General features: G+C 37.5%; 1 protein-coding gene across 1 annotated transcript in view; it reads left to right on the top strand.

The window, feature by feature from the left end:
* The window catches only part of LOC138321957 (vacuolar protein sorting-associated protein 52 homolog), a 37,301-nt gene extending 33,540 nt beyond the window's left edge, over window positions 1-3,761 (top strand). The window contains exon 19 of the mRNA XM_069266005.1: window positions 1,083-3,761. Within this exon, the coding sequence (XP_069122106.1) occupies window positions 1,083-1,229 (147 nt within the window). The 3' untranslated portion in view covers window positions 1,230-3,761. The remainder of the gene's footprint in view (window positions 1-1,082) is intronic.
* Window positions 3,762-14,253: the final 10,492 nt, after the last annotated feature.

Genomic DNA, 14,253 nt, shown 5'->3' with positions numbered 1-14,253 from the left:
ATTTTACTGCCGGAGCAATAATACCTTGAACGGTTACGACTGATCACTACATCAGCATGCTGTCGCTACAGCCTCGATAACTTAGTCACATTGTGAGCGATGTTATCACTGCAGTGCTGGCAGGTGGCACTGTTAAGTCATACGCATATGTGTTGCTGGAAACATGCCTGTCTGTAGTCTAGCTGGTCAAGAACTACTGTCAAAATGCCACCTTTTTTAGCGTATTATCTCAGGACTGTCTGTTACATACAATGAGAAAATCAGTTAAATATGTGATTCGTCGTTGTGTCCAACTTGATTCAATTGGTTTTGTCATATTTATTTGTTAAATCAAGGGATTGAGGCATTAAATTAGCTAGGCCTGTGCAACTAGAACCAACATGTCTCAGCAAGGTGGCTTTACATAATACGTCCTATTGTGAAATACTTAATAATTATTTGATAACAGTATAAACAACCGACATAGGGTAAATATTGTGAAATACTTAATAATCATTTGATAACAGTATAAACAACCGACATCTTCAAAACACATTTTGAAATACTTAATAATTAATAACAGTATAAACAACCGACATAGGTAAATATTGTGAAATACTAATATTATTTGATAACATAAACAACCGACATAGGGTAAATATTGTGAAATACTTGATAATTATTTGATAACAGTATAAACAACCGACATAGGGTAAATATTGTGAAATACTTAATAATTATTTGATAACAGTATAAACAACCGACATAGGGTAAATATTGTGAAATACTTAATAATTATTTGATAACAGTATAAACAACCGACATAGGGTAAATATTGTGAAATACTTAATAATCATTTGATAACAGTATAAACAACCGACATCTTCAAAACACATTTTGAACTTCTTCTCAAGTTCTACCAGTGCAATTTTTGCTTAAGTAAATTAGCATTGCAAGCAGTATGTACTTACCTTAATGTCAATACATTTTGATGCATCCACAAAAATGGAAAACATTCCTGAATTGGATTATTCGAAAAGTACTGATAAAAAGCACTGGTCTTAAATAATAATCCTAATGTTATTCTCTTTTTAATGTTACAGGGGGCCCTAACACAGCTTATTCAGTACTACCACCGCTTCCAGAAGGTATTATCACAAGGACCATTCCGTAATATGACAATTAGGAACGAACTCATTAATATTCACCATGTTATGGTGGAAGTGAAGAAATACAAACCAACATTTTAGATCATCGCTCTCATCTCAGATCATCGCTCTCATCTCCAAATTAAAGTGAAGAAATACAAACCAACGTTTTAGATCATCACTCTCATCTCCGATCATCGCTCTCATCTCCAAATTAAAGTGAAGAAATACAAACCAACGTTTTAGATCATCGCTTTCATCTCCGATCATCGCTCTCATCTCCAAATTAAAGTGAAGAAATACAAACCAACGTTTTAGATCATCGCTCTCATCTCCGATCATCGCTCTCATCTCCAAATTAAAGTGAAGAAATACAAACCAACGTTTTTGATCATCGCTCTCATCTCCGATCATCGCTCTCATCTCCAAATTAAAGTGAAGAAATACAAACCAACGTTTTAGATCATCACTCTCATCTCCGATCATCGCTCTCATCTCCAAATTAAAGTGAAGAAATACAAACCAACGTTTTTGATCATCGCTCTCATCTCCGATCATCGCTCTCATCTCCAAATTAAAGTGAAGAAATACAAACCAACGTTTTACATCATCGCTCTCATCTCCCATCATCGCTCTCATCTTCAAATTAAAGTGAAGAAATACAAACCAACGTTTTAGATCATCGCTCTCATCTCCGATCATCGCTCTCATCTCCAAATTAAAGTGAAGAAATACAAACCAACGTTTTTAGATCATCGCTCTCATCTCCGATCATCGCTCGCTCTCATCTCCAAATTAAAGTGAAGAAATACAAACCAACGTTTTTAGATCATCGCTCTCATCTCCGATCATCGCTCTCATCTCCAAATTAAAATGAAGAAATACAAACCAACGTTTTAGATCATCGCTCTCATCTCCCATCATCGCTCTCATCTTCAAATTAAAGTGAAGAAATACAAACCAACGTTTTAGATCATCGCTCTCATCTCCGATCATCGCTCTCATCTCCAAATTAAAGTGAAGAAATACAAACCAACGTTTTAGATCATCGCTCTCATCTCCGATCATCGCTCTCATCTCCAAATTAAAGTGAAGAAATACAAACCAACGTTTGAGATCATCTCTTTTTATCTCCAAAATAAAGTGAAGAAATACAAACAAATGTTGTAGATCATCGCTCTCATCTCCGATCATCGCTCTCATTTCCAAAATAAAGTGACGAAATACAAACCAACGTTTAATGTCATTTTCCTAGATTGACTGAATTAATACAAATCACCTTACTATATACAGTGGAACTTGGTTGATACGAACTCGGATAATTCGAAAACCCGGCTTAATACAAAGTACATTGCTGGTCCTGGCCGAATTCCCTCTTTGTCTTTGTTTAAAGAGCTTGGATAAATCGAATTCGGAAAACTCGAAGAACTCGGATAATACGAAGAAATTTTGGGTCTGAATGACAAAAATCATATATAAAATGTTCTTATAACTCGAAATGAGATTTTTTTGGACAACGAGATCGCCGAAAATACTGTTTTCTTTTTCATAAATCTGCCGTAGAACGGCATTTCAAAATATATATCTAGGTTTGATTGTTATAATTGTTCAACTACTATCTGCGATTTTGACATCTCTCTTTTTCACATCGTTTTACGACATGGAACTAGTCTATATATACCAAGTAAAGATATCGTCAGTAGACATGAGAACTCGCTTAATTCGAACACTGGGATATCTCGAAGTTTTATCTCGGTCCCTTCGAGTTCATATTAACCGAGTTCCATTGTAATCATTAAAATATCCACTCATAGTGACGAAATACAAAGCAGCGTCATAAGATGTATAATCAGTATCATCTCTGTGTTTTATTCTTGTGACACAGTATCAAACTGATCATTCCAATGAATAAAAGATATTTTGGTTAGAGAGTCTCTACACATAGTGTATCTTGTATTATTTGTTTACTATAAACTCCTATGGACCAGAAGTGATCATGTAATATAGATAGGGGGTACCAGAGATCAATGGAATCTATTTGGAATTCTATTAAACTTATTGTAAATATACTTAAATTATGTAGCTCTACAGCTGGTACAAGCAAAACTTGTTGACTCAAAATCACTTCAGTCAAAATAATTCTAAGCCCTGGTTTTTTCTTCTTCTTTTTTATCTATGTATTTTTATTTTGGGTTGTTCGTTTGTATGTGTGAACTTATCCTATCAATGAATACATAATGGGGGAAAATGGAATAGCTGATTGATTGTTTAAATATTTGTATAAGGAGAACATTTTATCATCAGAGTTAACTCCCTTTGTCCATTAATTATGTTGATTATGATTATCATTTATTATATCAGGTAAGATAACAGACTATATTTTTAGAGCTTTTGGAAGAAATACTAAAATTGCTCAACTGCATCTTACAAACCTTGCTTAAAATGTCGTACGAAGAGGGAACTATCAATACATCTAACCCAATAAAGATTGAAAGTATGATGCTACCCACACAAGTACATGACAAATGACAGAAAACATCATGTTAGGTACTACACTGAAGTGTAGAAATGTAAATTATTTATACATATGTGTATATTATATTGTGTATAATGAATAAATTAAATTCTTATGGTTGCTATGGTTGTTAATTTTTTTATACCCCCCCCCCCCCTCCCCCGCAACAAAGTTAAAGGGGATATACGGGAATTGGGTTGGCCCCTAGAAATAACCGTGAGAAAGCAGCTAGCCAATTCTTTCCCTGGCAAAACTTTCTGCTAGCTGATTCTTTTTCCTGGGATATTTTACCCAAGGGGAAAAGAATTTACTATTTGGTAACAGCCAGGGTCATTTCAGGACATGCTATAGTATTTAGGGAGGAAAATCGAAGTTCCCAGGGAAAAATCATTTGGCAATTTAACTGTACAATGAGGGATTCTAACTCAAAAAAAACAAGAGGCCCATGGGCCTTAACGGTCATCTGACTCATGGCACAAAACAACAAAGTCACAGTATAAAGTATTGGTTAACGATTAATATAAACAATACAAGGAACTCCTTAGTTGAATATGTAAGTTTCTGAAAAAGGTAAATGTCATCTGTTGAACAAACTTGGTAGCCCTTCATCCAAATATGGTCGAAACCCATTCAAGGATTAATATAAGGAGGAGTCAGATTTAAAAGCCAAATTTCAGCAAAGCTCCCATTTTGGACCTCGGCCATACTATCCCCATGGGTCTTACCTTGGTCCTTTATAAAATATGATTGTCCTTACCTAAAGTTCCCCCTTCTGAATCAATTAAAACCCCTATAGACCAATTTTCATTGAGGTCGGAGACTGAAACTTTAAAACAGGAAGTGGACCAGCGGCCATCTTGGAATACCAAAATCTTTACAAATTATGTTTGCATGTTGTTCGGGCATCAATTAAAACCCCTATAGACCAATTTTCATTGAGATCGGAGACTGAAACCTTAAAATAGGAAGTGGGCCAGTGGCCATCTTGGAATACCAAAATCTTTACGAAAATGTTTGCATGGTATTCGGCATCAATTAAAACCCCTATAGACCAATTTTCATTGAGTTCGGAGACTGAAACCTTAAAACAGGAAGTGGGCCAGCGGCCATCTTGGAATACCAAAATCTTTACGAAAATGTTTGCATGTTGTTCGGCATCAATTAAAACCCCTATAGACCAATTTTCATTGAGATCGGAGACTGAAACCTTAAAACAGGAAGTGGGCCAGCTAAAATTAAGAAAATTTGCCCTTTTGGGGCCCCACCCCTCAGTTCCCAGGGTTCAGACCAGACTCATTTATATAAAATATAATTGTGTTTCCCCAATGATGTTTCACACCAAATATAGATAAAATTCATCCAAGGATGGAGGAGGAGTAGGATTTTAAAGCTAAAATTAAGAAAATTTGCCCATTTGGGGCCCCACCCCTCAGCCCCTAGGGGTTGGACCATGCTCATGCATTTACATCAAATATGATTATCCTTCCGCAATAATGTTTTACACTAAATATAGATGAAATCCATCCAAGGATGAAGGAGGAGTAGGATTTTAAAGCTAACTTAAGAAAATATGCCCTTTGGGGGGCCCCACCCCTCAGCCCCTAGGGGTTGGACCACGCTCATTTATATAAAATATGATTGTCCGTCCCCAATGATGTTTCACACCAAATATGGATGAAATCAATCCAAGCATGAAGGAGGAGTAGGATTTCAAAGCTAAAATTAAGAAAATTTGCCTTTTTGGGGCCCCACCCCTCAGCCCCTAGGTGTCGGACCAGGCTCATTTATATAAAATATGATTACCCTTCCCAAATAATGTTTCACACTAAATATAGGTGAAATCCATCCAAGGATGAAGAAGGAGTAGGATTTAAGAGCTAAAATTAAGAAAATTTGCCCTTTTGGGGCCCCGCCCCTCTGACCCTAGGGGTCGGACCAAGCTCATTTATATAAAATATAATTGTCCTTCCCTAATGAAGCTTCACACCAAATATGGATGAAATCAACCCAAGGATGAAGGAGGAGTAGGATTTTAAAGCTTAAATTAAGAAAATTTGCCTTTTGGGGCCCCACCTCTCAGCCACTAGGGGTCGGACCAGGCTCATTTATATAAAATATGATTGTCCTTCCCAAATGATGTTTCAAACCAAATATGGATGAAATCCATCCAAGGATGAAGGAGGAGTAGGATTTTAAAGCTAAAATTAAGAAAATTTGCCCTTTTGGGGGCTCCACCCCTCAGCCCCTAGGGGTCGGACCAGGCTCATTTATATAAAATATGATTGCCTTTCCCAAATAATGTTTCACACTAAATATAGATGAAATCCATCCAAGGATGAAGAAGGAGTAGGATTTTAGAGCTAAAATTAAGAAAATTTGCCCTTTTTGGGCCCCGCCCCTCTGACCCTAGGGGTCGGACCAAGCTCATTTATATAAAATATAATTGTCCTTCCCTAATGAAGCTTCACACCAAATATGGATGAAATCAACCCAAGGATGAAGGAGGAGTAGGATTTTAAAGCTTAAAATAAGAAAATTTGCCCTATTGGGGCCCCACCCCTCAGCCCCTAGGGGTCGGACCAGGCTCATTTATATAAAATATGATTTGTCCTTCCCCAATGATGTTTCAAACCAAATATGGATGAAATCCATCCAAGGATGAAGGAGGAGTAGGCTTTTGTATAAATAGTCTTACGCACGACGCACGGCGGACGGCGCACGGCGGACGGCGCACGACGACGGACAAAACACGATGACAATAGGTCATCCTGACCTTCGGTCAGATGACCTAAAAAGGTGGAAGGCTTAATTTGACACAGTAACATCTTATCCGCTCTATCAGGCAACCGCGACCTATACATAGGGTTATGAAGGCAATTATCAAATTTAATCATGCAAAGTTGATCCATCGTATGTGACTATAAAATATCTTTTATATAGGACAGTTTCTTTTCACTATGGATTTTTAGGTCATCTGACCCGAAGGGTTGATCGGAATTCCAAGATGGCCGCCACACCCGCCATTTTGAAAACACATTTTGAACTTCTTCCCAAGTTCTACCGATGTGATTTAACTGAAACTTGCCTAAAATAATCCTGACATGGTCCCGACAAAGTGTAGTTACTTCTCTGGTGGATCCAAAATCCAAGATGGCCACCTTGACATCATATCTAATTAATTTCCTATATAACTATTGCCAAGGAAGTCAGATGACCGTTAAGGCCCTTGGGCCTCTTGTTTGGAAAACAAAATTATATTGGAAACTGGTGAGGGAAATTCACTAGAAATAATGAATATATCTTTTAACTAGAAACATGATAGCAGAAATGTGCATTGAAATTCCTCACTTAGACTACAATTAATGGTCAGCAGAAACGCTCACCTGATCAGTTTACAAAGTTCAGTATCGCTTTTTTATCCCAGTTTTTTTTTAGTTTTTTTATTTTTGTGAGCTTTTCCTTAAAAGTAAGTCACAGTGAGCTCATTATGAAAGATTCAAGAGAAGCAAGCATTGTGGATCACAAATGTCAATTCATTCCTCCATGGTTATTATGAAAGATTCAAGAGAAGCAAGCATTGTGGATCACAAATGTCAATTCATTCCTCCATGGTTATTATGAAAGATTCAAGAGAAGCAAGCATTGTGGATCACAAATGTCAATTCATTCCTCCATGGTTATTTTTAGCTCACCTGGCCCAAAGGGCCGGTGAGCTTATGTCATGGCGCGGCGTCCGTCGTCCGTCCGCGTCAACATTTCCTTTAAATCGCTACTAGTCGTAGAGTTCCGCATGGATTGTAACCAAATTTGGCCACAAACATCCTTGGGGGAAGGGGAACAGAACTTGTATAAATTTTGGCTCTGACCTCCTGGGGGCAGCAGGGGCAGGGCCCAATAGAGGAAATAGAGGTAAATCCTATAAATCGCTACTTGTCATAGAGTTCTGCATGGATTTTGACCAAATTTAGCCACAAACATCCTTGGGGAAAGGGGAACAGAACTTGTGTATATTTTGGCTCTAACCCTCCGGGGGCAGGAGGGGAGGGGCCCAATAAGGGAAATAGAGGTAAATCCTATAAATCGCTACTTGTCCTAGAGTTCTGCATGGATTGTAACCAAATTTAGCCACAAACATCCTTGGGGGAAGGGAAACAGAACTAGTATAAATTTTGGCTCTGACCCCCTGGGGGCAGCAGGGGCGGGGCCCAATAGAGGAAATAGAGGTAAATCCTATAAATCACTACTTGTCCTAGAGTTATACATGGGTTTTGACCAAATTTAGCCACAAACATCCTTGGGGAAAGGGGAACAGAACTTGTGAATATTTTGGCTCTGACCCTCCGGGGGCAGGAGGGGCGAGGCCCAATACAGGAAATAGAGGTAAATTCTTTAAATCGCTACTTGTCCTAGAGTTCTACATGGATTGTAACCAAATTTTGCCACAAACATTTTTGGGGGAAGGGGAACAGAACTTGTATAAAGTTTGGCGCAGGAGGGGCGGGGCCCAATAGGGGAAATAGAGGTAAATCATATAAATCACTACTTGTCCTAGAGTTCTTCGTGGATTGTAACCAAATTTGGCAACAAACATTGTTGGGGAAAGGGGAACTGAACTTGTGTATATTTTGGCTCTGACCCCCTGGGGGTAGGAGGGGCAGGGCCCAATAGGGAAAATAGAGGTAAATCCTATAAATCGCTACTTGTCCTAGAGTTCTGCATGGATTTTGACCAAATTTAGCCACAAACATCCATGGGGGAAGGGGAACAGAACTTGTATAAATTTTGGCTCTGACCCCCCAGGGGCAGGAGGGGCGGGGCCCAATAGTGGAAATTGAGGTCAATCCTATAAATCGCTACTTGTCCTAGAATTCTGCATTGATTGTTACCAAATTTGGCCACAAATATCCACGGGGGAAGGGGAACAGCACTTGTATAAATTTTGGCTCTGACCCCTTGGGGGCATGAGGGGCGGACCCCAATAGGGGAAATTGAGGTAAATCCTATAAATCGCTACTTGTCCTAGAGTTCTGCATGGAATGTGACTAAATTTGGCCACAAACATCCATGGGGGAAGGGGAACAGAACTTGTATAAAGTTTGGCTCTGATGCCCCAGGGGCAGGAGGGGTTGGGCCCAAAAGGGGAAATAGAGGTAAATATTTGAATTCCTTCAGAAAAGAAACAATGAACCTGTAATTAGAACATCACTTGGCATTACAAACCAGGTGAGCGATACCAGCCCTCTGGGCCTTTTGTTTTTAGCTCATCTGGCCTGAAGGGTCGGTGAGCTAATGTCATGGCGCGGCGTCCGTCGTCCGTCCGTCCATCCGTCAACATTTCCTTTAAATCGCTACTAGTCATAGAGTTCTGCATGGATTGTAACTAAATTTGGCAACAAACATCCTTGGGGAAAGGGGAACAGAACTTGAATAAATTTTGGCTCTGACCCCCCAGGGGCAGGAGGGGCGGGGCACAATAGGAGAAATAGAGGTAAATCCTATAAATCGCTACTTGTCCTAGAGTTCTGCATGTATTGTAACCAATTTTGGCCACAAACATCCTTGGGGGAAGGGGAACAGAACTTGTATAAATTTTGGCTCTGACCCCTCGGGGACAGGAGGGGCGGGGTCCAATAGGGGTATTAGAGGTAAATATTCAAATTCCTTCAGAAAAGAAACAATGAACCTGTATTCACAACAGTACTTGCCATTACAAACCAGGTGAGCGATACAGGTCCTCTAGGCCTCTTGTTTTTAATTAGGATATGGTGACCTTATTTCCCGAATATAAAGTTCAGCATTAATTGTTCGTAATTTCCATTATCCTGTTCCTTAAAAAGTGGACTATTCCATAATAAAACTGAAGGCAGCTCAGGAGAAAAAATCTGAACCAATCACAGGCCTGCAAAGATTTCCCTAGAAGACTACAGAGAGCAACGGCCAACTTCAAAGCCACACAGTCAAACCACAGTGTACCCGTATACGGCTCTTTTGATGTACATCAAACGACTAAATTACCTGTACTGTTGCCTCCAGTTTTACAATGAGATAGTCAAAGGGTAGATATAACGTCAATCATAGTAACCCATACCTTAAAAGGTCAATAAAAGTCGTGTTGTGATACTAAAATCGCTCTTACAGTAGTCAGCCGAACGTATTGTATGCTGAACCCTGGCCCTTGCCAGTGTAGTATAGAAAATTTTGTCTAGAACTACTCAAATCGCTCTTACAGTAGTATGTTTACGTTATTAGGTGTATGTTCCTGCCTAAATATAATTTCACCAACTCCTCAGTGGTTATGTATTGCATTTGATTAACGTACGTGACTTTTGCTCGGGTATAGGTACAGCATACATGTTTTGTTATTTTACCTGCTTAATCGTATTGATCAACGATTTGGAATTTCAACGGTATTAATCAAAATACTTAACAATGTCATGGAATTTGTCAAGACTTCTTGCTATATGCTTCATAAGGAATGTAGAACAATACATTTATGCCATATTTTACGTTGTGATTACCGGTATGTAACAGAATTAGCCTCATTGAATTGTCCCTTTAAAGAAATGGTCTTGTTTGGATTAAAAAGAATTGATTACTATTAGACAGTCTATGAAGAAATTGAAGATAGATCATCATTCCAAGTCTCTGCAAGGGTTATAAGTTCATCATCATTAGCAATAGTATATATAGTTGGGGAGCTAAAGCCCCTTTTTCAGATTTATGGACACCACAAGCTGGCAAAGGTTCGTGTTGTTAGCTCACCTGGCCCGAAGGGCCGGTGAGCTTATGTCATGGCGCGGCGTCCGTCGTCCGTCGTCCGTCCGTCGTCCGTCGTCCGTCGTCCGTCCGTCGTCCGTCCGTCAACATTTCCTTTAAATCGCTACTAGTCATAAAGTTCTGCATGGATTGTAACCAAATTTGGCCACAAACATCCTTGGGGGAAGGGGAACAGAACTTGTATAAAGTTTGGCTCTGACCCCCCGGGGGCAGGAGGGGCGGGCCCAATAGGGGAAATAGAGGTAAATCCTATAAATCGCTACTTGTCCTAGAGTTCTGCATGGATTGTAACCAAATTTGGCCACAAACATCCTTGGGGGAAGGGGAACAGAATTTGTATAAGTTTTGGCTCTGATCCCCAAGGTGCAGGAGGGGCGGGGTCCAATAGGGGAAATAGAGGTAAATCCTTTAAATCGCTACTAGTCATAGAGTTCTGCATGGAATGTAACCAAATTTGGCTGCAAACATCCTTGGGGGAAGGGGAACAGAACTTGTATAAATTTTGGCTCTGAACCCCTGGGGCAGGAGGGGTGGGGCCCAATAGGGGATTTAGAGGTAAATATTCAAATTCCTTCAGAAAAGAAACAATGAACCTGTATTCAGAACATTACTTGGCATTACAAACCAGGTGAGCGATACAGGCCCTCTGGGCCTCTTGTTTTTTGGTTACAATGGACCTTCTCGGATAATTTAAAGGATTTGTGCAGCCAAAATTTTTTTTTGATAATACGTCAGGATATTGCTTGAAATATAAGATTAAAAATAAGATGAATGAAAAATCAAGTCCCATCCAACGAATCGTCTAGCTTTTAGCGCTATCGGTTGGTTTTGGTCGTGATTTACGGGTAGTGTCGACTGCATTTCAGAGATAATGAGCTAGGCGGTCACGTGGTCTTGTGATGTCAGAGTAGTCCGTGGGTACACCTAGGTAAGCCTAGTACTTTACATGTATACAGCATATATACGTATACGTTAGATCTACAATATGAATTTTTCGAATAAATGATTATTCTAGCTTTATGATGTAGATATTTTCAGTTTCAAAACATTCCATTTACACCATTTCAAACATTCAAACAAGCATTTATCGAACTTAGATGAGACAATCAGTTCAATTTTGATAGATATATCAAAATGATGTTCGGATCAGTCTGGACTGAGATTTAGATAGCATATTATGTAAATTTCTGTGTAATAAAAACACTATAATATTTTTACGAGTAAAATCACAAAAATAAGCATGAATATATCTAGAATGCGTGTGTTTTTATTTCAAACTTCTGTCATAACGATGCAAACACGGCACAGTTTTTTAATTAAAATAAAATGTGGACGGTTGTCAGTTAAGTTATATTGGATTAACGGTACCGAACTTAAACCGAAAAATAATATATATATCTATATTGTTGCCTTTGAAACTTTATCCATTACGTTAAATAAAAAGCAGAAATACATCAATGATATTTCTGATATATGTTTTTAAAGTACAGTATAAGTGTAGATTTTTTTTAAAAAATATCATTATTTCAAAATTATACTAAATCCTTGAAATAACCTATTTATTGTCGATCCTTTTGTATATCATACCGAGATTTAAATAGTGTGATATATGAACATACTTAGTGATATTTAAATAAGTATATTTAGTGTAGTAATGCTGTAACCCTTCTTGTATGGCTATACATGTAGATTCGAAACGGTGAATACCTAGGAACTTACGGAAGATTGCTATATGCCACGATTCCGTTATTACAGTACTTGACTTGAATATTTTTTAAGGTTAAACCTTTAGTTGAAATAGTTCTTAGAACCATTTTTGTTTCTGAATAAGTCAACTTCCATTATTGTTTTACCTGTGTACGACCAAGGACGTATATCTCACGTATAAATCCTTGGTACGACATACATATATATTTATATATGTGTGTGTGTGTGTGTGTGTAATACATATTCCTAGGTATGATCAGGGATATTGTATTTCCATTTGCTTTTACATCTTCATTTTGATAATGGGTGTGACAATAAGAAACCTAGAGCATAGATGTACGGGGTTTCCCTAATTCAAATCACAATCCAATTAACGGATGTCCTAACCTGATTGACAGTAAGACAATTCCAAATACCCGATATATCATATAGTCCACCGAATAGTAAATTGCCCGCGGCTAGGTAATTACAGGTGAGTTCGGTGAATGGCGTTGTGTACAGGTAAACAACATCCTGGTCCAGGTATTACATAACCATCAAACCAAAGGCATGGCTAATTGTATATCTATATCGTTTTATCTATTCGTATATCGATTAAAAAAATGAAAGCGACCGCACTGTCTAAAAAATAATTTGTTTTGCTTAATATTTCAATACTATGATCTTTTAAAATATCAAAAATAAATTCTTTCTACCACATGTTGAAACGTATTACGGTATTGTAATAAAATGTAACTCAATTTATTCGGTTAGCAACACACAACAAAATGTTTGTAATGATCAATCATCAGTGTGTACGTACGTCAAACATCATATCCTCGATGCTTTAATTAATCAAGGATTTCTTTACTTTTTACGTAAAATTTCATTTTACAGTCACAAACTTTGAAATTCACAATGTATCAAAGATAAAGACTACAGGAAAATATCTAATTAAAGCTTATTCGTTGCTGAATTCCTCGACAAAAAAAATCCGAAACTTTAATTTCTGTTCGGATTTTCTTTCATAATTACACGAAGATACCTGCTTTAAGAGCATAAATTAGAGTATTTGTAACATCGAATTTTACTCTTTTAGTTATTTACATTCCAGCCAAAGTAATTATACGATTAACTTCACTTCAAAAGTAATCATAAAAAAAATCGTTAAATCGGCTTTTCATGTGGACAGTCGATATAAGTGATAGCACATCAGTTATTAGTACAGCTATAAGCCACGGACTATTATGACGTAGCACGACGGTTTAGAGCTAGAAAATATGCATAATCGGTGGTCAGAAAACTTGACCCCGATATCGACGGCTTACATGTTATTCAGGTCGTGCGCGGCACGGAGAGGTTTCTACACGTGCATTATAAAGCCATTTCCAGCATAAACTGAAATTATCATTTTTGACTGCAACAAATCCTTTAAATTAAAATTAAAAAACTATTTTTTCCATCTATAATCCTCCAACATATTTTATGGAATTGTAAACTCAAAGGAAATTTAAATATTCTTTTATGCCAAATTGCGCAATAATGCCAGTGACGTTATAATTAATGACTTAATGCTCAGTGCTCATTTGACTAGATGATGGTTCATGCTGAAGTGTGCTTGCTCCAATTTCTGAAAATTTCTGAACATTAATTTATTTTTTTGAATATGTACCTCATTTTTCTGATTTTAGCACATAACAACATATTCTTTCTTCTATTTCTAAATAATTTTGGGATTTTTGTTTTTTTAATATTGAAGCAGTTCTGTTTTGTCTGGTGTACTATTTGATTGTACATCTAAATGGATACTAATGAAATTATATTTAATTTCATTAACAACGTAAATTATATGTAAAAAAAAACTAATGAGATTTCAATTAGTACACAATAGTTTTAAATGTATTATATTTAGGAAATATTTTCAGCGTTAATTGAATATATTTGCATAGGGCCAGTATGAGAGGGTTGTGTATGTGATGTGTGGATTGTGATATGTATAACCTAATTAATTTATTTTCTATAAAAAGAGATTGCCTATTTATTACACCTATTCATTTAAACATATATTTACTTATTTGGTCTGTCTGTTGTAAATAGTTATTTTCTTTTCTATGGCCCGCTTGGGAGTATGCTCCTAATATTATACAC

The sequence above is a fragment of the Argopecten irradians genome, chromosome 4 (genome assembly GCF_041381155.1).
Source record: "Argopecten irradians isolate NY chromosome 4, Ai_NY, whole genome shotgun sequence".
Lineage (NCBI taxonomy): Eukaryota > Metazoa > Mollusca > Bivalvia > Pectinida > Pectinidae > Argopecten > Argopecten irradians.
Note: the sequence above shows the minus strand (reverse complement) of the source record. Positions and strands in the feature narration are given on the sequence as shown.